Source organism: Siniperca chuatsi, linkage group LG13 (assembly GCF_020085105.1).
Source record: "Siniperca chuatsi isolate FFG_IHB_CAS linkage group LG13, ASM2008510v1, whole genome shotgun sequence".
NCBI classification, from domain to species: domain Eukaryota; kingdom Metazoa; phylum Chordata; class Actinopteri; order Centrarchiformes; family Sinipercidae; genus Siniperca; species Siniperca chuatsi.
The window spans coordinates 2,480,895-2,507,143 of NC_058054.1; the positions used below are offsets into that span (position 1 = coordinate 2,480,895).

The window sequence follows — 26,249 nt, forward strand, 5'->3', positions numbered from 1 at the left end:
TTATTTTATCTTATACTTACACCCACCTGATACTTCATTTACTTTCTGACCTGTTTTATAGTTTTTATAGTGTATCTTATTGTTTGCTAGTACTTTCTCCTGTGTGCACTGACATAAAGGCGAGCTGCTGTAACAAAGAGTTTCCCTTCAGGGGATCAATAAAGGATTTCTGATTCTGATTCTGAATGCAGGACTTGTGTTTTTTATATTTCTGAACTGTGGTTTTGCTGCCTTTACTCCTGTGAAAGATCTGAGTCCTTCTTCCACCATTCGTTGTATCATCACTCCTTTTCCTAGACTGTTTTTCTGCTTTTACATTATCTTACAACCAGACATCCTTCCAGTGACGCCGCAGTGAGACGACAGACTCCCAGCGTCTGCCAATCCACAACAAACGCAGTAAGCCAATTAGAGATAACTATCATGGAACTTAATTGAATTAGTATCGCTGATTTGCCATCCCTCTCTTTCCATTTAGGCCCCGCAATCCACACGACACCCCCTCTCTCCTCCCCTCCATCCCTCCCATTCACACTCCATTACAGCAGGCAGGCAGCCCACCAACAAAGGCTTTGTGTCTTAATGTAGAGAGGAAACACCAGACTGTAGAAAAACCTGTCTGTACCGTCTCAATACATTTACTGTCTCACAGCTTTAGTTGCTAGAAACTGTTCAGATTTCAATTTTCCATCCCCTTCCTGTCCAGTGAAAACCACTCGTTGGGCCTAGTTACGGGTTGCTAAGCTATGATTGGACAACAGTCACTCGCTGTGTGACTTTGTATTATAGTGCTGGTTAACGTACTGTTGTGTGCTAAACGCTCTCATGAAAACAGAGTGAAAAGCTTTATTTGCACTGAAGTCGTGCGCTGATTTTATTTTGGTTCATTTCGGAGACTTTTAAGTTTCTATTTAGTTTCTTTTTTTTTTGGAAGTTTCTTAGTTTTTCTCAGTTTCTTCTTTTCAGCTCAATTAAAAAAATTCAAGTTTAAAAAAATAAAAAAAGGCTAATCCAACAGAATATTTGGCTTTATTTTACATATATGTGACTTCCACATCATTTCCTAGTAAGCTTCCTGTTGTAGTCTGTCCTTTGGCACGGATTATAGGGGAAAACAGGAATTTTCTTGAAAGAAAAGTCCCCTTTAAACCCAAGGAAATATATTCAATATTAATTTTATATTGGAAACTCTTCATATATGTTGACTTTTATATTTGCTTGTACACATTTTTCCCATTTCTGCATGTTGTACCAATTGAACACTGTCTGTTTTCCTTGATTGTTTTTGGGAAATTATTTAGAAACTACAGACACGTGAAATAAACCATTAAAGAATACGTAATAGGCCTCGTCGGTGCCAAGTAAGCTGTAATTCTCTTCCTGAGACATATGGTGGGAGGAATAATCTGACAGCGGCTGCCGGACGACCATCAAGCCTCAGCTAAAACCCCGAACAGGAGAGCAAAGCAGATGAAGCTTAGTGAGAAATTAAGACAAAACCTTTTCAGCACCACGAAACAGTAGTTTTTCACCAAGTGTCTCTAGAGGAACAGGGCTTTACTAGGTTACTTTACTAGCCACCTGCCAAAGTCATATAATTAGCTTTAATGTTCGGTGCTTGTTTTAGATGGGAAGGTTTTACTTTTATCAGACGGTCTGAATATATGAGCGGAGGGCTCTGCAAAAGAATCCGTCTGGATAAAGACAAAAACCAAAGATGGAAAGTGTTCAGAGATAACTGCCTCAACCAGACAAACAAAACACAAACCACACAAAGTGTAAATCTTCAGTCTCTTACGGTCTCGTGAACATTTTACGTTTCCTGTATAGAGCTTTATGGAGCTGTGGAGCGGCTGCCCTGCCATAAAAAACCAACAATGTATAAAACAGGAGTTCAGGTTGTATACAAGTGTGGGAATGAATAAAAAACGTGAACATTTCTGTTCTTCTGTTGAGGCCCGGAGACGTAGGAATCTGCCTACGAAGCTTTTAAATCACTTCTCAAATCACACGTACAGCTCGCTCTTTATTCACCCTCCATTCCATCCAGCTGTTTTCAACCCCAGTGTTTTGAGCCTGTCTGGTTTTACTCTGTAATTTATTGCATGATTGTGGTGGTCTGTTTTGGCTTCATGCACTTTGTAACTTCTGTTTTGGAAAAGCGCAGTAGAAATAAAGTTTATTATAAGCAGTGAGCCTTTACAGAGCCTTGCGTTAGCTTGGGGAAGATTCCCAGATTACAGAATGGACTTCCAGGTGTTCATGTCGAGACACTTTTTTATACTAAGATATCTCATCGTGCATTCACGTATATAAACCCTCATGCTACGAGACTTCATGTTAAACTGAATAGACACATCCATCCTTTACACCAGCACAGATGCCACGAGACTTTCACTCATTAAAGTGGCTGTAATCGATGTTTTTCACAATAACAATGTATGAAGTGTCGATGTGAAAACAACGCGACAGTGTGTTGGGTGTCTCTGGCTGAAGCTGCAGCTCCCGTCGGCTTCACGGAGCTTCATAGAGAGTTTCAGCTCATTTATTTTGTCCGGCTGCAGCTTTACTGTTGCGGTTCACTCTCAGCGTCGTTTTCAGAGAAGAAGCTGTAAAAAGCCGCTGAACACTACCTGCTCAGCAGCAAACAGCTGACAGACGCGGTCGGAGAGCAGCTGGTGAACATAGCGGAGCGTCTAGCAGCTGAAGAGCCAGATATTCCCCTCAGGAGCTGCTAACAAGTTCACCATATAAACTTAAAAGGCGATAATGTGTCAATGCTGTATTCACAAATTGTTTCTGCTGAAAACAAGTGGCCAAAAGAAACCAGTTATCGCAGGTTTGAGCATGATGTCAAGACAGTTATGCACATTGTGGCAAGCGAGGAACCGAGTTGGAAATGCGCTGCAGGAGCTCACGTGCAAGTAAAGAAATGAACTTCAGCACCATTGTCTTGTCCGTTCTGGTTTCTCTTCAGGATGCTGCCACCCAGTGAGCACAACCACTGCACCGCTCTACATTCGCCGCTCAGCAGCCGAGGTTTAGTGCCTCGCTCAGGAGTGTCTTGGTCATTAATATGAGGGTTAGTAATTCATCTTCCCAGTGTGTGTGAGATTTTAAGCTGCCAGCCTTTTGTCTAAAAGTCTGCTTCTCTGATCTTTGGCTCAGTGTCAGTCAGAAGAGAAATAAATCAAGGAGGACTTCTTTATTTCTGCTGCGGTCTCTCCTTCCACACCTTCTGGAAGGTCTTTAACCTCGTCCAAGAAGCTAATCAGCGGCGCTGTGAGTGATTTAGAACAGGCTCGCTCCACTCTGCCGTCTGGCAGGAGGTGATAGCGCCCGGGAGAGCTGTTAGAGCCGCCGGCGTGGAACCAACCATGTCCAACAGCACCGCAGAGGACTCACATCTACTGCCGCTGCTGCTGCCGCCGCCATGTGTGGAGTGTGATGGAGAGACGACAAACTAACAGCAGCTGGATGAAAGGTGGCGTGCCAAATTAGTCCACTAGTCCGTCTTGGTGGAGTGCCAGCGGTGCCCAAAATGGAGCTGTGAGCCAATCTGAGCTGTGTAAATATTAATCCAGTCAACGTGGAGAGTTTAATGAGTCGTGTTGGGTCCTGTTTAAACAACCAGCTCAGGAATAACTCCACACGACGTACAGCGGTGATGAATTCTGGGACGCTCAGCTCAAACAGAAACTCTGAAACAGACGTTTAAGTCTTTAACCTTTCCGTAAGCCACCAACCAATCAGACTGTCTTCAATAAGTCAGTGATATTATTGATCCTACTGGAAACACTCTACCGTTAAACATGCATGTACTGTTAAAATGAAATGAAACATTTTGGCTCCGTTTCAACATGAACTTTTAGCTCCATCAACACACTTTTAATCTCCGTCACATCAGATTTCACTTCATCCCCGTGGCAACGACAGACGGTGGTTATGTTCGCGCTTACTGTTCGTTCGTTCTCTGCGATGGAGCGCTGTGATTGTGGCGAGCAGAAGGTTCGCAGTGGACTGCTTCAAGGCAACTTGTGGTGTTTTTGTCTTTTATGAATGGGACCCTGTTTCTTTTCTTCTAATGCACGCAAGTGATGCAACACACAGTTCTGACAGCGGTTACGCTTCATCCCACGAATCTACAGGTGGAGGTGATGCGCCAAGTCTTCTGCTAACAGGTAAACACGGACATCGCATGCTAACGTACTGCCGACTAAGGTACGCAGCTACCGGCAGACTGTTCGCACTGAAGTATACTCAAGAAAGACAGTCATGTGACTGCATCACACCATTGCCATTGCGCAGTCCGAAGAGATGCAATGCATTGTGGGGCGGTTGCGTAAGCTCACATCACACACTCAGAAATTCCTGCTAATCTAGTAAACATCCGGGCGTTTCTCGCATACACACAATCCACGTACCGTGCAGTTGGAGCGCACGTACGTATCCCATTCCAAACAAATCCACGGCTGCATTCAGAGAGCCGACACAGCGCCACCACTCGGCTCCCAGGTTGTTTCAGTGGCCACTCGCGGTACTGCAACGGAGCAGCTGCCGGGCGGGCGGAAGCGGCCGGCTGGCTCCGCGTTTGTTATTTTCTTTCACGTGAACTGTTATGAAAAGTATGCATTATTGATTTAAATGAATAGTACGTAATGTAAAATATCAGATAGAAGCATGTTATGCATATGCGACTCACCCCGCCCCGTGTTTACATTCTCCTCCATGTTTGTAGTCAGTTTAGTCACTTGATTTCAGCTCTTTTAGTAAAAACATTCAATCAGACGGAGTCATCTGCTGACCTGGAAAACTGAAATTATTTATCGATTAAGGACATTTTCAGATTCGTAGAAAATGTGATTTCAAACAGAGAAGCAGACTCTGTTGACGACATGTCGCTGCAGTGATTGAAGTACACATTGTGGCCTTTCTGCATTCTTTGCGTTTGTGTTTGTGTTTAAGGTGTGCGTGCGTGCGTGCGTGCGTGCGCGCGCGCGCGCGCGCTGGGGGCGTGGAGGTGGAGGGGAGTGTTGCATCCTCTCACGTGACCAGCCTGTCTGTCCTCTCCTCAGTCCGGATCTCTTTGTTGTGGTTGCAGCTGCTGCTCACTTTACGCACCGTGGCTCCGCTCCGCTCCGGAGCCCCGAACCGCTTCATTACCGCGCGGACAAATCCAGCCGGAGCGCCGCGGTAATCACTCTGACCGGGAATCAGGACGCGGGGGGGTCGCTACGTGTGAGGCATCCGACAGATATACGCTGCAATAGATAAATCTACCTAAAAAGACGCGGAGCTTCGCTGCGTAGGAAGGACGGATGGCGAGAATGCTGCCGCTGCCTCCTCTGCTTCCTCCCTGGACAAACCGGACCGCCTCCGAGGCTTCCTGAACGCGGAATCAGGCGAGGAGCTCTCTGCACATTCCTCCATCTTCACCACAGACTTCTGCGCTCTCTGCAGCCTTTTGGTGCTCTCCTGTAAGCGGGACACAGCGCGAGGCAGCCGGGGTGTTTTCTCTTTGCGCCTCCGCCTGCTTCACCGGGGATTACGCTGAAGTGTTTGCACGCCTTTTCACCTGAAGCGAGAACCGAGTGGTTTTGTCTGCCGGTCTCCGGAGATTGGATCATCATGGTGTCAGGCCCTGGGAGGTGTCCCGGGCGTCCCGGCGGGGTTGTCCGGTACCTGGCGTCCGCCTGCCTGCTGTCTCTGCTGCTCTACCTGCCGGAGGCTCGGGCGTCCTATAACCCCCAGAGCGGAGAGTGCAAAGGCAAAGGGAAGGACTGCACAGGTAAGAGATCTGCTGCTGCTGCTGCTGCTGCTGCGTGGCCGGGATGCGTCTGCGGTGGGTGTGCGCACCGTGCATCCTTTCAAATAACCACTTTAATACTGGAGAAAAATCACCGTGACCTTATCTCTAATGCTGACAGAGCAGCATGCGGTTTCTGTAACGCTGCGTGAGGAATCAGGTGTCTGCCTGTAATGTTCCTATGAGGACTTGAGACACCTGAGAGGTGTTTGCTTCATCTGCTGTAATATCCTTTATGATATTCCTCTCGTGGCTCTCAGTGGCTCCGGTGCTCCGTGCAGAGTTTATAGTGACCTTTGCATCTCATAAGCTATCAGACGAGTCTAATTATAGCGGCTCTAATATGCTATCAAATGTCTCGTGTCCTCATTGGACTGCTTGTGCTCCATCATCAGTGTCCAGCTGACTGAAAGATGACAGTAATCACATTAATATTCCTAACTGTTGGCGAAAAATCAGTATTATGGCTATAATATTATTAGTCCCAAGAGTATTGGGACTTAAAGGAGGCATTTTAATCTCCTATAGTATCAATATGTATCTCAACAGGGATCAGTTTATTATGACATTGCAGCTGAATGTATATTTATTGCATTTGATCATCATTGTGTTCCTGCTGTTCACCTAAAGGCTTCTTCTCCTCAGGAGTGACTTTATATGGGTTTAATTTAGCTTGAAGGGATCAGTAATATGACTGATGACTTAATCAATAAACAATAACCTTTTTTTTTTAAAAACAATATTGGTAATTGATTAACCATGTTTAAGTTGTTTATCAAGTGAAAACACTTGAACTGCTTCCAGCTTCCTTTCATATAAAAATGAATTTGTTTTTTTGTATTTTGTGATCTTTTAAATTCAGTATCCTTTGGGGTTTTTTTGGCTGCTTGTTAAGAAAGGCACTTATATGAATTATACAGCACATTTAATTACAAATCAACTCAACATGCTTTACATTACGTATACATCAACAAGTAACAATAATACAATACATGAACGTGCAACAAGAACAAAGAAAGAATACAGACAAAATCCTGAAAATGTCACTTTGGGCTCTAAAAAGATGTGATGGGCATTTCTGATTATTTTAAGACAAAGCTATGAAAAGTAATTATTAGATTATTCAATTATCATTTCCAATAATTTCCCAGAAGGACAACATGATCACACACATCTCAACAAAAGAATTATTCCTGCAGAGGCTTCTGATGGTTGGGCGGTTCTCCATAGTGACTCTAAAGTGGTCTTATTTATTTAAAGGTATCAGTATATCAGCGCTGACGGGGTTGGGCAATAATCAATAGCAGTTTTGGTATTTGATCAATTTTTGTAAGTCATACATAAGATGCAAATACTAAATATTTATGCTGGTTTTAGTTTCCATAATGTGAGGTTTTGCTTCAGCGTCTTTGGGTTTTTGGATTGTTGTCATTTAAAGAAAGGTCATTTTATCTCTGCAGCTCTCTTCATTACTAATAAACTCAATGTTCTTTTACAGTAAGATGTAAACAGCAGTAAGTAACAATACAACAAATAAAATGCAATAGCAAAAAAAAAGCAAATGGGCAGACAGTTAATAATTTAATAAAATTTGTGATTATAGTTTGGCAAATTAAAAATCTGAAATACTTAACTTGAAAAGCAACCAGGTTAAATAGTCGTCAGCTGTTCAGGGCAGTGTGAAGACTGACTTTTTTGGCCACTTGGGGGCAGCAGAAACAGTTTGTGAACACAACACTGACATATCATCACCTGTTAAGTTGATATGTTGAACTTGTTAGCAAACAGCAGCTTATTTCCGCCTCCAGCAGCTACAGAGTCACATGACGCTTCATCGGGAGGCGTGTCAGAGTCACATGACGCTTCATCAGGAGGCGTGTCAGAGTCACATGACGCTTCATCAGGAGGCGTGTCTGCGTCTCCTGATGGACGTCAGTCCGGTCTTCTCTCTGTCCGCTCTGTGTTTGGTCTCCAGCAGCTGCTGAGGGAAACATCTGGCTCTTCAGCTGCTAGATGCTCCGCTATGTTGTATGTTCAGAAATGGCGCTCACTCTCCCACCCACGCCCACAAGTGGCCCGCTGGGCGGGGCGGGGCGGGGCGTGGCGGGGCGGACGCGAGTTTATACGAATCAGTAGCGCATCTGCGGGTCTGCACCGTAACAGCGTTCTCCAGTCCAGCAGAGTAGGCTTTCACCTCGGTGTTGTGGTGCATAACAGTCACAAATAAAAAATAAAAATTAAGAGAATTGAATGTGCAATATATTGACTGAGGAATGTGCAAATGATAAATATTGCATTTATTCATTAAGGTCTTCTTGGGCTAAAAATGGTGAAATTTAAGGACAGTAGGAGTCACAGATATTCAGTATTTGCCCTATAAAAACACTGTTTACCTTTTTAAATTATGAATGTAACTTCAGGTGCTCTTCTTCTTCTGCTTGCTTCTTCTCTACGTTATAGGCCTGCCACTTGAATATTCCTGCATTATAGTCTGACAAGGAGTATAGTCAACAGTATTTGCATCATGTTTGCATCCTGCATTAATATCTAATATTCATAAATTCATTACAGTGTTATACTTCCTCTTTAGCTTGTATTAAATATTTAAAAGATAAAAACAGCAGTCATGTAAATGAGTGTTAGCTGTCACTCTGGAGTGTCTGGAATAACCCGCCTCAGTCATGTTTTATTAATGAACCACTGAATTGCTTTTTCCTGTGCTGCTCACATTGTTTGCATTGAGACATAGAGCTTTTTCCTCAAAGATGAGCTCGCTGCGATCCTGATCTCTGCTCTCCTACAGAAGCCAGGCGCACCGGAGCATAATGCAAATATTTTGCAGAGGCAAATGAAAATGTTCCAAGTCACTAATCAAACCAAATACCTTGATTTTTCAGCACAGAGAGTCTAATTCACACAGTCGCTGCTCCATGCATAGCAATAACCTCGTTGCACTGCACTGAGTCTTGATACCAGATAATTGACTGCACTGCTTTCAAAACTGTTGTTGCTTGGAAAGCAGAAGAAAGGGAGGCTTTTAAAGTTGCAGGAGAAACGGAACAAAATGGCTTGTGGCACTTTGTTGGAAGCAGCAGGCTGCTGTGTTCAGGGTTTGAAGGGAAAATACAGCCCTGGAGAAGCATCAAACCGTTATTCACTGGTATAATGGCCGTACTGTATAACCTGTGTGGAGAGGACGTTATAGCATTTCTGATGTCAGCTATGAATTCCTGAGAGGATGATTTGAGTCCTGGAGTTTGTGTTTACCACCTGCTGCCGTCTTTCTCAGTTACTTTAGCCAGAAAATTCAAATGTGTGAAAAGGACGTGGTGCTGTGGGTGACGGTGACGTGAGACATGCAAGCAGCAACCAACACAACTAACTTAAAGGATGAGGCTAGTGTTATTCTATGTTTGTTAATGTTTTTGTTACTGTCAACAAATCTCATGTCCAGACTCACTACTTCCTGTCTGCGGCTCTCAGCTGCGAGCCCGTTGGTTCCCACTGAAGACGTAAATCTTTAAAAACACAGATATATAGTTTCATTTTTAAAAGGCTCAGTAGTTTCCTCAAACAGCTGCTCGCTGTTGTTTTTATCAAACAAACAGGAGGAAACAGTGTGTTTGTTGGGGACTATTTCCAGCGGCGGATGAATCCACATGTGGTGCTGTAGTGAGTGTTTGGGGCAGCAGGACGGTGTGTGTGGGGCGGAGTCAGAATAAACTACAGTGTGTGTGTTCATGGTGATGAAGGAACATGTCACCCAGTGCAGCAGAGCGGCTCGCTGATGAGTTTTAACAGTTTCTGGACGACGATGGAGCTCTAGTGGCCATTAGAGAACTGCACCAGGATTTACAACACTGTCCCGCTCCAGAGACAGAAGTCCTCTTCAGTCGGTTATTGACGTTCTGTCTGTCTTGTGATGATTGTCAGCAAAACACTCTGAGAACAAACGAGATGAATCTCTGACTTTAATGTCAGTAAATTTTCACTTGGTTCAGCTCTGTCCTCCAGATGTTCGGGATGTGTAATTTTGTGGCGTACAGAGCTTTTGATTTGAGACATGAGAATCATTTTCAGGAGGCACATGTGTTCTCTCTCTGGATCCGAGGCTGTGGTTTAGGTTTCTTGGCTGGCTCATTACTTTTAAGCTTAACTAAACCTTCCCGTACTGTAACGTCTCCATCCAGGTCCTCTTCTCTCTCCAGCTGTACACCAGCGGAGCTCTGGACCTCGAGCGCCAGGATGATCTTCACAAAATATTTTTTATGTGATTTCTTTAGCTGAGTCTGGTTTGGCCTGTGTGAAGCGGTTTGAGACTTACCAAGACTCCAATCTTTCATTGATTTAGATGCATATTAAGCATGAAGCAGCTGTTGCCTTCAGTCACAGGAGACGTTGTACTTTGTTAAATGTTTTGAATATACGCCTTAAGGCTCTCATCATTTCTGCAGTTATTGTGCTTCAGAGGTGCGTGTTCCCAAACAAATGACCACAAACTAAAGGTGCTTTCAGACTCCATTGTTGTCAGCGTAAACACAACTGAATGATTCACCTCATCTCCAGCAGAGACCAAACACATCAACGCAGAGAAACAGCAACATCAGCTTCACAGCTTCTGTCTGTCTGGGACAATAAAGAATGTTTATGATGCTAGTTAGCAAAACCTGCTATATTAATCATGTCATATTGCGAACCATTTCCTCTATTTAAGACACAACCCGCTCTGTTCAGCTGCGTGATGATAATGGTGGATAATGCAGTGTTTGGTACAGTATGTTAGTAGGAGCTGCGGTGGTGGAGTTGCCCCACGCTAACTGTCTGAAAGTGTCGTAGTGGATGTCAAGCAGGGGAGCAGGGAACACAGGGAATAGGACCCAAATGCAGACGAGAGGCAGAGCAGATGCAGTTCAATAATTTATTACGGGAAAGGCTTACATGGATAGTCAGGCAGGCAGAGGTCCAAATCAGGAAGGCAATCCAAGGCAAGCAAACAAATCAGACAAGGAGCAGGCAATAAACGAAATCCAAAAGTCTGTCTGAAAGCACCTTAACTGACACTGAATTTGGGGCTTCTGGGGCCCCTGGGTGTCTGGGGCCCTGGGTGTCTGGGGCCCTGGGATAGTTGCCTATTTGGTAATCCAGCCTGGCAATCTGAGCTCATAGACTCTCAGTCACATGACCTACAAGGAGCTTGTTTATTGGACAGAAGAGCAAAACAAACTAGATACGACACTTAAAACAACTCCACTCACACTGATGTTTTCCTTCAGTAGTTTTCCTCAGCTCCACTGCTGCGCAGCTTCACTTTCAGTATAAAATGGCAGAACTTGGCAGAGTGCCTGGATGAACCCCGGCAGGTACGGTGTGTAGCTATGAAGTGAAAAAGTCATAAACAAAACATTTCGTCGCTGTTATTTGTTGCTGTAATGTCACCTGAAAGCATCTGCAGTGTGAATGTAAAGCAGCTCTTGCAGCTGTTTCTCGACAGAACAGGAAGCAGCTTTTATTTAGTTTAGACCGAAGTGCTTTCAAACAGTCGAGCGGCATCTGAGCTGAGTCCGATGATATTCCAGGACACTAAATGAAATCATGCTGTACGATTTGGTCCTGTGTGAGGCTTTTTAATGACGGAGCACGCTCAGTGGCTCACACGTGTTCGTCACGGAAGCAAACTCACGTGTGCGACAAATATTCTGCAACAGGCGAGATTGATATCTCACTGACATTAACGGAGCTGCAGATGAATATTGATGATCTGTCAGCAGTGTTTACAGTTTACGCTCGGGTCATTTAGCCGGAGCTCCCCTCCACAGCAGCTGACGGCGACAACAACATCAGCAGCTCGGTAATCCTCCTGCGAGGCTGGAGAGCTTTTCAGAACACATGAGGGGAAAACGTGGAGGGATGTCTGGGCTGTGGTTCAGGCGCTGCTGCAGGATGTCGAGTTCTTTGTTGTTCGGCCCGTCTGGGATTCACAGATATAACCGCCCGTCTCACAAATAATTAGTCGTTACTCAGCGGTGGGCTCTCGAGAACGGCCCTCGGGCTGCTGGGAAATCAGCAGCTAAATGAATGGAGGGAGTATTCTTCTGTTTCTGTGCCCTTGGGCAAACGTATAACCAGGCCGAGCAGCCCGGCAGCAGCTGCAGTGTCGTAGTGTAGCAACCTTAACAAAGGTTGAACCAATGAAAATGGTGCACAGTGGGGTTTTGCTATTTTTTAGTTCACCCAAATCACAAACAACAAACCCCCCCAACACATTTCATCTCTTGTGGTGTCTCTCCAGTCCGATGGTTTGGGTTTTATCTTCTGACAGCATTAAAAGATGATATTTAAAGTATAAATACCTCAAAGACTCAGGTAGCATAATAATTCCATGGGAAGATGTATTTAGTATTATCTGTCACACTAAATATTCAATCTTAGACGTCTCCATACATACAGTTATAGACAAATATAGATAATATACTGTACGTTCTTAACCGCTGCTAATAATAGTAATAATAGTGATACTTATTCAAACTATGCTGACTGAAAGGGGTCTGAATATTGAGCGTGAAAGCTCCAGAAAAAGCCAGTAAGGGGACCTTGAGGTGGGAAATTTTAAAATGTTTTGGCAGATGGCCCAAGTATGTCCAAAGATATTGTTATTGGTGATTGATATTGACTCTTAAAAACAGAAAACCCTGTCAATAACCTGTGGAAAGTGTTGTAGCTGCTTAATCAAACTTAAAAGCAACTTGTGGCATAAACACACGGCTAAAACTTAATTGTTATGTTCTTTGCAATCAGCAGAAATGCAGGTAACGTACCGGGGTGAGGCTGTTGAATTTAGGGTGAAGCTGCGTGTGTTTTGCCGCTGTTTAACAAGCGTTTTATTCCTCGCAATGGAGCAGAAACAAACAGTTCTGTCTCCTTTTCAAAAAACAACCAAAATATCAATTTATTCAAAACACAACAGACACCAGCAGAATCAACATTAATCATGTTTTTGGCACAGAAACGATGCCGCCCCCAGGTTCTTACATATCAGGCAGTATTTCCATGCAGATGCTGCTGATTGATGACACTTCTGTTCCATTAATAAACACGAGGACGTGCGGCGGGGGCGTTTCTGAGATTAATAGACACATTATTTGTTCTTTGATGCTTTTGCACCTCATAAAAATAGTTTTCTGTCAGAAGTTGTCTTTGGTTTCTCTGACTGACTCATTTGTTTGTGTCAGACGCTCCCTGTACAGTCACATCACGACACAAGTCCAGATATTGTAGTTAAAGTTCACATGTCTGAAGCGTGTTTTTACTATCTGATTTTCAGTATTTTAGTAGGTATCATGTTGCTCTGTTGAAAAAATGATCGTCCCAGTTATTTCTGTCTATATTTGAGCCCTAAAAACGTATTTTCTTCAAACAAGTGAGAAAACCTGCCAATGCAGCAAGAATATTTCACTGTTTTTCCACTTTGAAGTGACTTTTCCCAATAATTCTCTGGAAATTAATGTCTTTATCTTAAAGGAAAAAACAAGATGGGTTTCTGCTCTGGAATGAAGAAAAATGAAACTTCAAACAAGTTGAATTTCTGCTTGCTTTTAGAAAATATGACTTTAATGACTCAGTTTCAGACTTGATAAGAACATTTTTGTAGTTTATCTTGACAGTAGTTTTGTCGTTTTTGTGTTTCTCGGCTCTTCCTGGTCCACAGTCCTATTTTTAGGATCAGAGATTCTCTTGACAGCAACAGTCGGAGCTGACAAGATGCGAATCTTCTGTCTTTTGTGTTTGTCACTTTTAAGAGCTTCCCAGGGCTGATTATTATACTGTTTCAATTATAACACAATGCAGTTATTACCTTTTTCCTTGCCTGTCTGACTGGGTTCACGTTCTGGAAAGTTTAAAGTCAGTTTTATGTTTGTCTCATTATTTGGTTTTGTTCCTCGTATCGATTCTTTCCCATTAGAGGAAAACAAACTAGAGGATGAATTTCCACCCTAAACTACCATGATGATGATTGATGAACAAGAGCACGTGTGTTAAGAAGTTAACGAGGCTTCTGGGATAAGTGCTATCTGTCTTAGTTCTAATATTTTCCAACCTTTTTCAGAAGGAAGAGAGGAAATTAAACAGACGGTTAGCCAGGAGAGAAGAGTCCGTTTTTCTGTGACCTTGTGGTGTAAATTTCAGCATGTTTTTGATGCACTTTGCACGAGTTTGTCCAGGTGTTTTCTGTGTTAAGCTCAGGTGTTGCTCTACCACACAGTTATTGCAAATGTGAGGATGCCGTCAATATCAGCTCAGTGAAATTGCACCATTTCCTCTCCTGATAAGGAAAACCTTTTCAGCTGTCCTAAAAAGAAAAGTCAGTTTGTCTGTTATTGTTCCTAACAATCTAAAAAATCGACCACGAACTGGGCTTATTTCAACGCATTTTAAGGATTTCCTGTCATTAAGTTTGATTAGACTTCTTCCCACTTGTTTCAGGACTCTATAATGGACAAAATGACTGGTTAAGATGGAGATTTCTGCTCTCAGATCATCCACGAGTTGCGTGTTACCTAGATTTTATGTTCTCTGGTTTTATAAAGCGTCTGTGTCCAGAAGCTGTGGTGTGTTTGTAGCTGGGTTCATTTCCGTGCAGTTTTGTCTCGGTACTTAAAGACAGTAAACTCCCCTGTGGCGGCTGTTGACTCCTGCCTCTCAGTCAAGGACGCTGCCTCTCTTCTGTCTCCATCACCGGAGGCTCTGAGGTGTCAGAACTCAACCCTCTATTTGCTATCATCACCTGACTCGCCATCACTTACATGACTGACAGAAACCCACAACAAAATGCAGGTTTTAAGTCCAGTGAGATCAGCCGCCATCGATCTGGAAAACAGACATATTTCAGAAGGTCTGGAGAAGTGTGTGGAGTTAATGCCACAGTTTCAAGGACACAGCTGTCCACATACTTCTGTGTACTTTTTGTGTCTGTTTTTAGTAGTTTGGGCCTCTTAGTTCCAATGAAGGGAAATCTTAATGCTAAAACATATGATATATTAGACAACAGTGCTCTTCCAACTCAGTTTCAACAGTTAGTGTTTGTCTCTTCCCTGTTTCAACATGGCAACGCCCCCGTGCACAAAGCAGCTCCATAAAGAATCCCTGCAACAGGTCGAACATCTGCTGGAAAGACTGCGGAAAGCTGTAAGAGTAGCACATTAATGAGCATGGTGTCACGATCACATGTGGCTGAAGCGAACTCGGGTTCTGCAGCAGGACAATGATCCAAAACACACCAGCAAGTCCACCTCTGAATGGCCGAAGAAGAACAAAATGAAGACTTTGGAGTGGCCTAGTCAAAGTCCTGACCTGAATCCTATTGAGATGCTGTGGCATGACCTTAAAAAGGCAGTTTATGCTCGAAAACCCTCCAATGTGGCTGAATTACAACAATTCTGCAAAGATGAGTGGGCCAAAACTCCTCCACAGCGCTGTAAAAGACTCACTGCAAGTTATCGCAAACGCTTGGTTGCAGTTGTTGCTGCTAAGGGTGGAGCAGCCAGTTATTAGGTTTAGGGGGCAATCACTATTTCACACAGGGCCATGCAGGTTTGGATTTAGTTTTCCCTTAATAATAACAACCTTCATTTAAAAACTGCATGTTGTGTTTACTTGTGTTATCTTTGACTAATATTTAAATGTGTTTGATGATCTGAAACATTTAAGTGTGACAAACATGCAAAAAAAAAAAAAAAAGAAATCAGGAAGGGGGCAAACGCTTTTGCACACCGCTGTAAACACACTGCGAAGTCAAGGTGCTCTTTCAGTTTATGAAGAACACCTGCTCGCTCACTTTGAGCCAGAGCATCCCAGAAATGAATTGCCAGGACAGAGTGTGTATGACATATTATATTTTTCAAGGCCAGATTGGATCAACCTGCAGAGGGTTTTCCACTGATGTCAGTTCACCTTCTCCCAGCGTCGCTTCTCTCCAGCTGAGGAGGAATTATACACCGATCAGTTTTCGGACAAACCAATTATCTGCAGTGCCACAGGGTGACAGACGCTTTTAATTGTCTTTCATGAGGCAATAAAAGGTGCTTGTCAACTGCCTGGATGTGGACTTCCCAAATGTGCTGTGGTTCTTGGAGTTTAATTAAGCCTCGGGGATAAAACGCGGCCTAAAGTCAAGGTGCTCTTTGGGTGAAACCACAGCTGTCTGTCAGCAGAGAGTCAGTAGATGGCAAACTGTCTGTGGAGTCATTTGTTGTTGTTGTTGTTGTTGGTCGTCATGTAACTGAAGTTTCACAGGTCGAGTCTCTGCGATCACACTCACCTGAGTGAATATTTAAGTCTGAATGTTAAAGAATGACGGTAAAAAGACAGTACAGGTCTTTTTCAGTTGTTCCGAATCACACTTTCATGTTTTATTTGATATTTTTTTCAGTCTCAATCATTCATTTCTCACACACAATAGCCATCCAGCTTTATGGAAATTTAAACATCCACAGTTCCATGACAACTGATAAAACTCCATCGGCTGATGAAGATCATGTGATATGATCGAAAGCTCCAAAATAGCAACTAAATGGACACTGAGATGAGATTTGTTTGTCCTTTTATTTCCAAAGGCTACATGTTTATAATATGTGGACTACCATTTCACATTATATTGTCACATGTGGTTTTCAGATGTACAACATACATGTACAACAATAAATTCTCATACAGAATTGGACATTTCACACGTTAAAACATTAATTTAAAGTGTATTTGTTTTACAGGGTTTTTCCTATGAAAGTTGCGTCACTTTTTCCCGCGCAGGACCTGGCAACATTTTGTAACTCTTCCGCCTGACTGAATATTCAACTGTGCGATATAGAAATGCACGTGTTGTGTCTCTTTCTGAGGCCGCAGTGTCTTAAAATTTCACATTTAATTTAACGCACAATGAGATTTTCTTTTAAGCAGTGATATGCTGTGAATGAGCTGATTTTTATTTTTTTTTATTATGTTGTGGGTTATATTTTATTCATATTGTATGTTTTGTAATCGCCGGATGGGATCGAATGTTGTTTTGATGAGTTTGTGGATGAATAAATTGAATATTGAACCCAGAACTTGTAGAAAAGATGTGAGCAAAGATAGATTTTGTTATTATTTTATTTTTCTCTTGTGTTGTCTCTTGAGTAGTTGTTGCCTACCCCCTTTCAACTGCAAAATAAGTTTTTAAAATCCATCATTTTGGCGGCTTGTGTAGGAGCTCAGAAAGCTCTTGTTTCTTGCCGCTGTGGTGAGGAGACAAACATCTCTAAATGTGACGTGATCTGTATGGGGAACCTGTGAAAACCCACAAAACTGCTTCTCGTTGATATCTGAAGCCAGCAGTGTTCGAGCAAACGCAGGACATCCCTCAGCCTCTGCATGTGTCTGATTAGCAGTGAGCGGCCGCTGCAGTGTCTCGCAGTAAGGTGATCTCGCAGCTCTACAGGTGTGTTGTAGCCTGCAGGCCCTCAGGTGCACGCGCCGCCGACGCCCCGTCGTTCTCAGACTCCCCTTCGTCGCCCGCAGCGCCGGCTCCCAGCCGCCATCAAACACTGATGTTTGCACTTCAAACGAGGCTATCTTACTCAGCCGAAGCCTCAGATCAAGTTCGCTCCCAAAATGTAAATCTTACCGCCGTCCGACCGCAGGTGTGAACGTTCGGAGCAGCGAGCGTTTGATTGATCCACTGCTTTGATCTCCCTCTCGTTAGTTGAGATTATTTTCATTCTGCTGTAGGAACGTGATGCCCCGCTTCCTCTTTTCTCCCCGCTGCCCCCTCCTCCACTGTGGGGTCAGGGGTCAAAGGTCAGCCTGCTGCAGAATAGCACACAATAAGACACTTCAGCAGGCAGATGCTTCGATGTCTACTGAGACTTTTACCACTACTGCCCGTGATCATTTACACTTTCCTGTAAGTCATTCTGATTAAACAGTTACTGTTGTTTCAGTTTTAGAGTTAATGCACAAATCTATCCTTGTCTTTACTTTTAGCTTATAAAAGATTTCATATTCCATCCCACAGTCAGTGTTTATGGGCTGACAGCAGCAAATGGACGGAGTAGAACATTTACTGCAATTACAAATACTCTGTGTGTGTGTGTGTGTGTGTGTGTGTGTGTGTGTGTGTGTGTGTGTGTGTGTGTGTGTTTATGGCAGCTCAGACAGGAACTCCGGTTGTTTTTGTTTTTACTTGTTCGTACTCTCATCTCTGCACACAGTGATGTCATGCAACTTATGAATCCTGATGCTTGGAGTTTAAATATTTCCAACGAATGCGTCTCTGTCTCAGTTCCCGGCGTCTAGAACAAACCCGAATCCTCACTCATGCCTTTCCACCGACTCTGTGAGCATTTACACCATCTAAAAGTTCCCTTTGTGTTTATGTAATGCGAACGAAGGTCAGTTATCGCCTCATTTGTAATGACGTAGCAGCAGCGAATAAAAAGCCTGTAACGTCTGAGTGATTGCAGAAAGATCTGAGCACGGAGCAGAAACGCTTCCACATTAAGCGAAGCGGCGTCAGACCCACAGCCAGCCAGAGGTGAAGGCCTCCAACATGGCTTCCACCTGAAGGCCTCTGCAGACATCTCTCAGGATGTATTTATTATTTGTGCGTTCAGCAGTCTGTGCAGCCCACATGCATGCGACACAGTGATGACACAAACATGGCCTCCATGTCCCGACAGCGTCTCTTACACTCCGCATCAGACTCGCTGCCAGCGACTCGCACCAGTCACCGCGTCGGCCTTCTTATCTTCCTGGGCGTTTGGGCGTCAAACCAAAGGAACAATTAAGATTTGGCGACAACCTCCACCCTCTCGCTGAGAAAATTAAAATGATTTCTGTGACATTGGCTTAATGTGTGGGCTGTCAATTATGCAAGGTAATGCTGCATGCGTCGATGGCTCTGTAGATTAGGCGTGAATGGCAGGTTTATGAAGGCAGTGCAGTTGCGGAGGCCTCACTTATCAGATTTAGAGCGGCTCGGCCTCCACGCTGCTGCTGCTGTCTTGAAATTGTCTGAAATGCAGGCCTGATTAAAAAAATAGGGCTCATCAAAATGCTAATACAAGGGTGATTTAGCATTGGTTAGCATGTAAGGACAGATTGAACAACAGTGTGTGTTTCCAAGCCGTGAGGAGCCAGAATCACTTTATACTGTATGCGGACTGCAGTGACGGTACAGTCATCTCGTCTCGGTGGCACCGAGGCAGACGCCAAACAGTCAACACACAGCAGAGCAATGCAAAGTATTCTGACACACACAGCAAACGCAGGAAGGACTACATGACTAAATCAATGTGACTAAATCAACAGAAAAACGTATGAAACTGATCAAATTCAGGTGCCAGTATCAACACTGCTGGTAAAATGCTGTCACCAGCCAAGTTTCCATCCAAATGCAGCGCAAATCGTATTTGAATTCCCAGAAAATCAGCTAAAGAAAATGCAGATTAATGCTTGTCTCCACCCGCTGCTGTTCATTGGTTGATGCAGGTGAACAGCTGGTGCAGCTGATTCTCCGGTCGCTGCCATCAAAGCATCGCAGAAGAAGAGGACGCAGCGAGATGGCGTCATTAAAAGAGCTCCAGTGGAAGCTCGGACGATGTGGGGAAACATGACGCTTCTGTTAGCTTCATGTGTTCATGTGAGGAAGGCTCCAGCCTCCTCATCGCTCCGCACACAGCTGATGCTTTCAGCTCTTCACTCTAAGTCACGTGCTTCATTTATTCACTACATCTTTTTATCCGCACACCAACTTTTACACCTCAGACAACAGCAAACACTTTTTTTTTGGTGATATTTAAGTTTTTTACGAGCTAAGTGAAAATGTGCATATGGATGGAGTTACTATACGTATGTAGGCCTGGGTATCAATTTACATTTATTGATACTTGTGCCGATACAATACCTGAATTTTGGTACAGATATCAAAACGATACCTTACTTTGAGAAATATAAATATGTTTTTCTACAAAACCCAAAGATATTCAGCTCACTGCGACATAAAAAGCAACAAATCCTCACACTTGAAAAGCTGGAAATGTTGTACAACGAAACGATTTTTTTTTTTTTCATTTGACTCAAACACAATAGAGTTTGCTGAGAAAATGATTAGATATGGTAGAAAGCTCGGGAAACATCTAGTAGTGGACCTTGAGTTAAGATTTTTTTTTTTGTCATTTGACTATTTTCAAGGCCAAGAATGAACTTTCTCTCTCAGATGATTGATTGTTTCACTTCCACATGTACGCTTGCTTTAAACATTGAATACATCAACTGGGATTTTAAGACCAAGGCTCGTTTTATTCACCGGAACTAAACCGTTCTTAACTTTCCTCGTTGCCACTGAGGCTGGAGCTCGCCTTGGTCCAGAAACATCCGTGTTGGTTTACAGCTCAAGATTGTGCTAATGAAGGACAGATCTGTTAGCTGTTGATGTTTGTCAGAGATTTACAGTATGTCGCGTTCAAATATGTACTCATCTGCTCATCGTGAAATGGAAGTAAACTGTACGTCCTGTTGTTGTTTACACAGATCGAGGTTTGTCGTGCTGGAACAGCTGCAGGAAACAGTGACTCGTCCGGTATGCGAGATGGAGATGAACGCGTTGCTGTGTTTTTCCGTTCATGTTTCTGTTTGCGTTCTGTACTGTATGAATTATAGTAATTCTAAAAATCTGAACATCATGTTATTTTAATTTGTTTTTGTTTGGTCCCACAAAGCTTTGACAGCGCGGCGATGACCGAGACTTTGATAAGCCTTCAAACAGGAGAAGCCGGTTTGGCGTGAAGGCGCTGTTAGCGTTCGTTCAGTCAGGATGTCGGAGGAAGTTACAGACGGTCGACGCAAAAACCTAAAGTTTCCAGCCGAGATTTACGTTTCCTTCCCTTTCGGTTTTATTTCTGCACCGACATCCTTTTAAAAGCAGAATCATGTAACTTTTAAAAGTGAGAAATAACACCTCTCACAGATGAAACGTTGAGCTCATAAGCAACAAAAATAGCCTCGGCTCAGTACGTTCAGGTGTTTTGGTCTTATAAACGTCCTCAGGTGATGTCACTTGAGTCAGTGTCGGTCGGGGCTGCTGCTCATCTCTGCTGCAGGCCCACTGTTGGAGGTCGAGTTGCATTGTGGGTAATGTAGGCACCGGGTTTTGACAAAGAAGAAGAGTGTGTGGAATAAAAAAAGACCTCTGTTTTTTTAAAACTGTCCGTCGTGAGTCTGTCAGTGTTATGGGAGTGCGATGATAATTCAGTGCAGTGCTCTTTTAACCAAGCTAAATATGTTTGTCATAATGAACGGTGGTCGAAGGTCGAAGGTCACAACACAGTCCTGGTAGACACATGAGAAAGCAGGAAGTGTTTGGTTTTACTCTGAGGTGGGAGGCTGTGGAGGAGGTGACGCTGATCTGTTTACTCTCAGACCTCAAACTGTCCGCAGGACGCTTCCAGCTCTGAATGTATTTACTGCAGAAAGCAGCTGCGTCTGTTCACATTAGGTGGCCTTCATGTGGGAATCCTTTCTGTTTGCCTTTGCCGACAGATATTTCCACTGATAGCAGCTTGTCCAACTCCATAATTTTGCAAACAGTGATTTCTGCCAAATGAACGTTGTTGAACCAGCCTCTACAGTATTTATGTGTGCGGTTAGTTCAGCTGGCGTCGGTGGAGACGATCGACCTCTCGCTGAGGTTCATCCAGGAGGATCAGGGGAGAAGCATCGTCAAGATAAACACTTGGTTTTAAAATGTTGAGACTGGGACACTCAAACAGTAAATAACACCTCCTTTAACATGGAATGGTTCATCTCAGGAGGTTTATACTTCTTACTTAAATATCTATGAGAAGCAGGTTATAAGCAGAAATATAGTAGATCAATCACCGCTGAAGAAGTGATGCTTTAACTTACATAATCAATATTAATGTAAAATTGTGGATGCGTTTTGCTCAGTGGCAGAGCGTAAAGAGGTGCGTCCCAGCCGGGTCCCTTTTGATGGGGGATTAGTGGCAAAATTCTTTAAAGCTGCCTTTTTGGCCACCAGGGGGCAGTGCAACGAGCGTAAAACACAAGATTTGACATATTCACACCACGGACTGTATATAAAGATGGACGACGCGTCTCCACGTCCTCCCGCTGTACTAAATGAAGCCAAAATATCCCGGATACGGGAGCGGCCATCTTGCGCTGGTGACGTCATTTGGAGCCAGAGTCTACGCAGCAGCGATCGGGGTTGGAGCCGCGGTATCGAGGTCCCACCCACACACCCGGCCGACCCAATCGCGAGCCGGCCTCAGCTGTCAATCATGATGTGTAACCCCCTTTTTATAACATCAAATAACTAATTTATCAGAAAAACGAACACGTGAACAAACATCAGCGTGAAAAGAACGACGTAAAATGACAGAAACCATCTTTGGGAAAAGTTTCTTTGACGTAAACTTTGAGTTTTTAGTTTGGCTCATGTCCCATCCGCTAACATGGAGGGGGCGGGGCTTATGACCTGTACTGCAGCCAGCCACCAGGGGGCGATCGTGATGTGTTGGCTTCACTTTTGTGGAGCTGTCATGTCGTCCATCTTTACATACAGTCGATGATTCACACCTTTTTTATAAATTTGTTGTTTTATCAAACAGTTGCTTTATTTACACATCCAGCAGCCACAGAGCAACACGAAGTCCGATATTCACTCTGTCAGCTCTGGGTTTGGTCTCCAGCAGCTGCTGAGGGAAACATCTGGCTCTTTAGCTGCTAGATGCTCCGCTATGTTCAGCAGCTGGACTCCGACTGCGTCTGTCTGCTGTTTGCTGCCGAGCGGCTCGTCTTCATTGTTTTTCGGCCTTCCAGTCACACAAAACTGTGACGGCTCCTCCAGATAGCCACATTCTGCTCCTGTTAGCCACGCTGCCTTCATCCTTTTTTGTAAAGCGTCTCCTCCCAAATTAGGCTGTGAAAAAGGGCTTCCTGGTTCCTATAGACAATGGCGCAAGCCTTAAAACTGTCTTGAGAAATGGCTGGATGAGCAGAAAGTGAACCGGTGTTTTTCTGTCAGTTTACTGCGACTCATTCGACCTCCTGGTCATGTCAGCTGACTCTGAATATCCTGAAAAAGCCGTTTCTAAACTGAGATATCAACCAAATGAGGAAATGGACCTTATCTTGACAAATGACTGATAACACAAAATTAAAAACCAGTTATCTCTGCAAAGAGAGACGTCTTGGTGTTCATTATATCTGTTTTCATTATATCTGTTCAGTCAAAAATTCTTCATAGTAACCTACGAAATACATGGGGATAAATGACTGAATTAATTAATAAATACGATAAAAACCTGCCAAATAACATTAAAGCCACCTTTTAGTTTGTTTAAAAAGGGCTTAGATTTTTTATTAATTAAGGTTCATTCAGGGGCGGCTTTAATGTTTTTGGTCACTTTTAATGACATTTTTTCTTCTCTTCTGAAAAAACCCTCAATCCACACAGAAAATCCATTAAAAATCCTTAAAATGTTATAATCGATTAATATATCCTATGAAGTTTTTCATTAACAACTTGTGTGAAAGCACTTTCGAAGAACCTTAATTTTAATTAAGATTCAAACTCAGTTTTCACAGGCTTTTCTTCTGAAAAATCTGCTCAACCACATGGAAAGCCAGTTAAAATACCTTATAGTGCATTAATCAGTCCATTAATTTAATGTAGGGGTGGCATTCGAACATTTGAACTTTCAGAAAATGTGGTCAATTTTCATGACCTTTTCTACCTTAAATCCTCTTCAGCAATGCAGAGAAGACTGAAATAATCCTTCATAAATGGCGAAAGCTAATCCAATAATTAAGCAAATTATTTTTCTTTTAAGAAAACGTACAAAAACATTTGTACCATTAAAGATCTTTAAAGCCTGCATTTAAATTTTACTGAAACATTAATGTTGTTTGGCCAATTTTCATGCTTTTTCACCCTTAAAACCCCTTAATGCATGAAGGAAAGCAATTAAAATACCTTAATATATTAGAATCCATCAATTAAGCCCTTCATTTCTCCATTTAAAGAATGTGAAAGAAAGATTTGTAGCTTCAAAAGTTTACTTAAACTGCAAATTCAGGGGTGGCTTTAATGTTAGATGGTCCTTTTTCTTGGGGTTTTCTTCCTTAAAACTCCTTAAACAACTCTGGAAACCAGTAAAATTACCTAAATGTGCTATAATCCATAAATGAATCTATGCATTTTCCCCTTAAACACATGAAACGTGAAACACCGGGAGGGAATCCCCATCTGAAGGGGGAAGCGACTGTGGTGAAGCAGCAGGCTGAGGACGACCGAACACGCCCGAGACATCGAACAATAAGCTTTTCTTTTTCCTAATGAACATATGCTGTAACCGTAAATAAGCGGTGTGTGTGTGAGCTGAGCGCGTCCACAGTCTGTCCCGAAGACTGAACACTGTCTTTATGTCCCGTCACTCTTGTTATTAGCCTCAGGATAAAGAGCAGCTTCCTGCTGATGGAGATGAATTCCACCTGACAAAATAACCCACCGCGGCCGAGTCATACATTTATTTATTCTGCAGGAATTGATTGAACCGATGTTTTCAGGCCGGAGATGATTCATAAGTCAGTGCTGCTGTTTTAATTCTGCAGTCGTCATACATCATCCTGACTGTGGTTTGTTGGTATGCGTGTCTGCAGCTATCTGGGCCTTCTCTCATTCTCCTCAGCCTTTGTCACTGGGAGCCTCAGGAGCTCGTATTCTCTGCAGGGTTTGTTGCGAAGCCATTAGCCGCCGCAGCACTCAGGGTTAGCTTCCCCTGCCATTGATCGCAGACGGACAAAGAGCCTCGAGCCGGCCGGGGTCGACTCCTGTGCATCTCTAAACCCTCAGCAGCGTCTGAAGGCTCCTGTTACCTCTCTGCTTGGCGAGCTGCAGACACACAGCTCTGGATCTCTTTGTGCACCAGTTAAAATGCATCAAGTGCAAATCACCTGCTGGGGGGGGACCGGGGTCTGGTGTCCTCCTCTGTGCCCAGAATTGGAATGGGACCTGATTAGTCTCGCATCACAGACTCTGCGGGTGAATCCATTCAATGGAGCAACAAGGCAGGAGGGGGGAGGAGGGGGGAGTAGGGGGGAGGAGCTGCTGTCAGGCTTAAAAAGCACACACATAGAAATCTGAAACTGTGCCGGCTCAGAGTTTGGGATCCAGATGATTAAGATGATCAGGTTTGATGAAGGTTTTTAAAGAAATTTGAAAACATTTAAAGGAAATTAGTTGTGTTTTTATATGTTTCCGAGGAACACCACTGTGTTTGACATTTTTGAATGTGTTTCTCTGCCTTTCAGGTTGCTGAACTGTGAAGCATCCACACTGAATGAGCGAGTGCTCCCTCTATGACACGTTACCACATGCTGTTATCACACGGTCGGCAGCTTGTTTCAGCCAAAGTTTGCACACTTCTCTGCATCTTATGAGTGCGACGTTGTTCCTAAACGTCTTCACGCATGTGCTCTAAAAACTGCTTTACAGCTGCATCATCTGTTGTCAATAACACAAATATATGTATGTCTATTCTAGCACATAAAGACAGAATAATAGCAAATATAAGCATAACTCCAACTATGATACACTATTCCAAATACATGAACTGTTGTCTGAACTGCAAGAATGCCACAACATATATAACATGCAATAACAACACACAAAATGTATGTGTAATGTGTTCAAGCGGCTCTTATAGGCAAACAGTAAATGTAGTTTACTATATGACAAGTGGGGAGTTATTTCTAGTAGTTCCAGCACGTAACCCCCCCCCCCCCCCAAAAAAAAACCACAAACTGTTTACTTTGCACACACACACAAATGTAAAAACAGCAAAGGAGATGCTGCATGTTAATTAGAGCTGTAGAGGTGTTGGTAGGTGGACAGCCACAGCACACTGCTGTAAAGTCTTTTAGAACTGACCAGTAATGTTTTATATTTACAGCACAGCTCCACGGTGTTTATCTGCAGCTGAGGTGAGGGAGGAACCTTCACACTGAACTGGTATCTGTTGAATTAAAAGGTTTTGCTGTCGGCCGTGCTCGCGAGTCTCGTCTCCTCACAAACACTCCGTGGCCTCGGCTTTCTTCGCCGGATATCCGTCTGTTTGTGGTTTGCGTCTGGCCGCTTGTTTATCACCGTACCTCAGCTTCTTCACTGAGGTTTGATTCCTCCGGCAGCAGGAGAGTTGCAGTCTCGAGCATCTGAGAGCTAAGTCTCTCCTTTGTCTTCCAGAGGAGACAGTAATGTTTCACGTCAAACTGAAGCTGTAAAATCTAATCGAACGGCGCTCACACGGGGTCGTGTGACGCCGCTTCAGAATCAATACCAGGGTGAGAGATGTGCCATCTCCGCAGCACTGTTAACACGCCAGCGGTGAGA

General features: G+C 43.5%; 1 protein-coding gene across 1 annotated transcript in view; it reads left to right on the top strand.

Moving 5' to 3' along the window:
- The first annotated feature begins 5,018 nt into the window (after window positions 1–5,018).
- The window catches only part of LOC122886999 (tomoregulin-1-like), an 84,074-nt gene continuing 62,843 nt past the window's right edge, over window positions 5,019–26,249 (top strand). Inside the window, exon 1 of the mRNA XM_044219787.1 lies at window positions 5,019–5,788. Coding sequence (XP_044075722.1) covers window positions 5,629–5,788 — 160 coding nt within the window. The 5' untranslated portion in view covers window positions 5,019–5,628. The remainder of the gene's footprint in view (window positions 5,789–26,249) is intronic.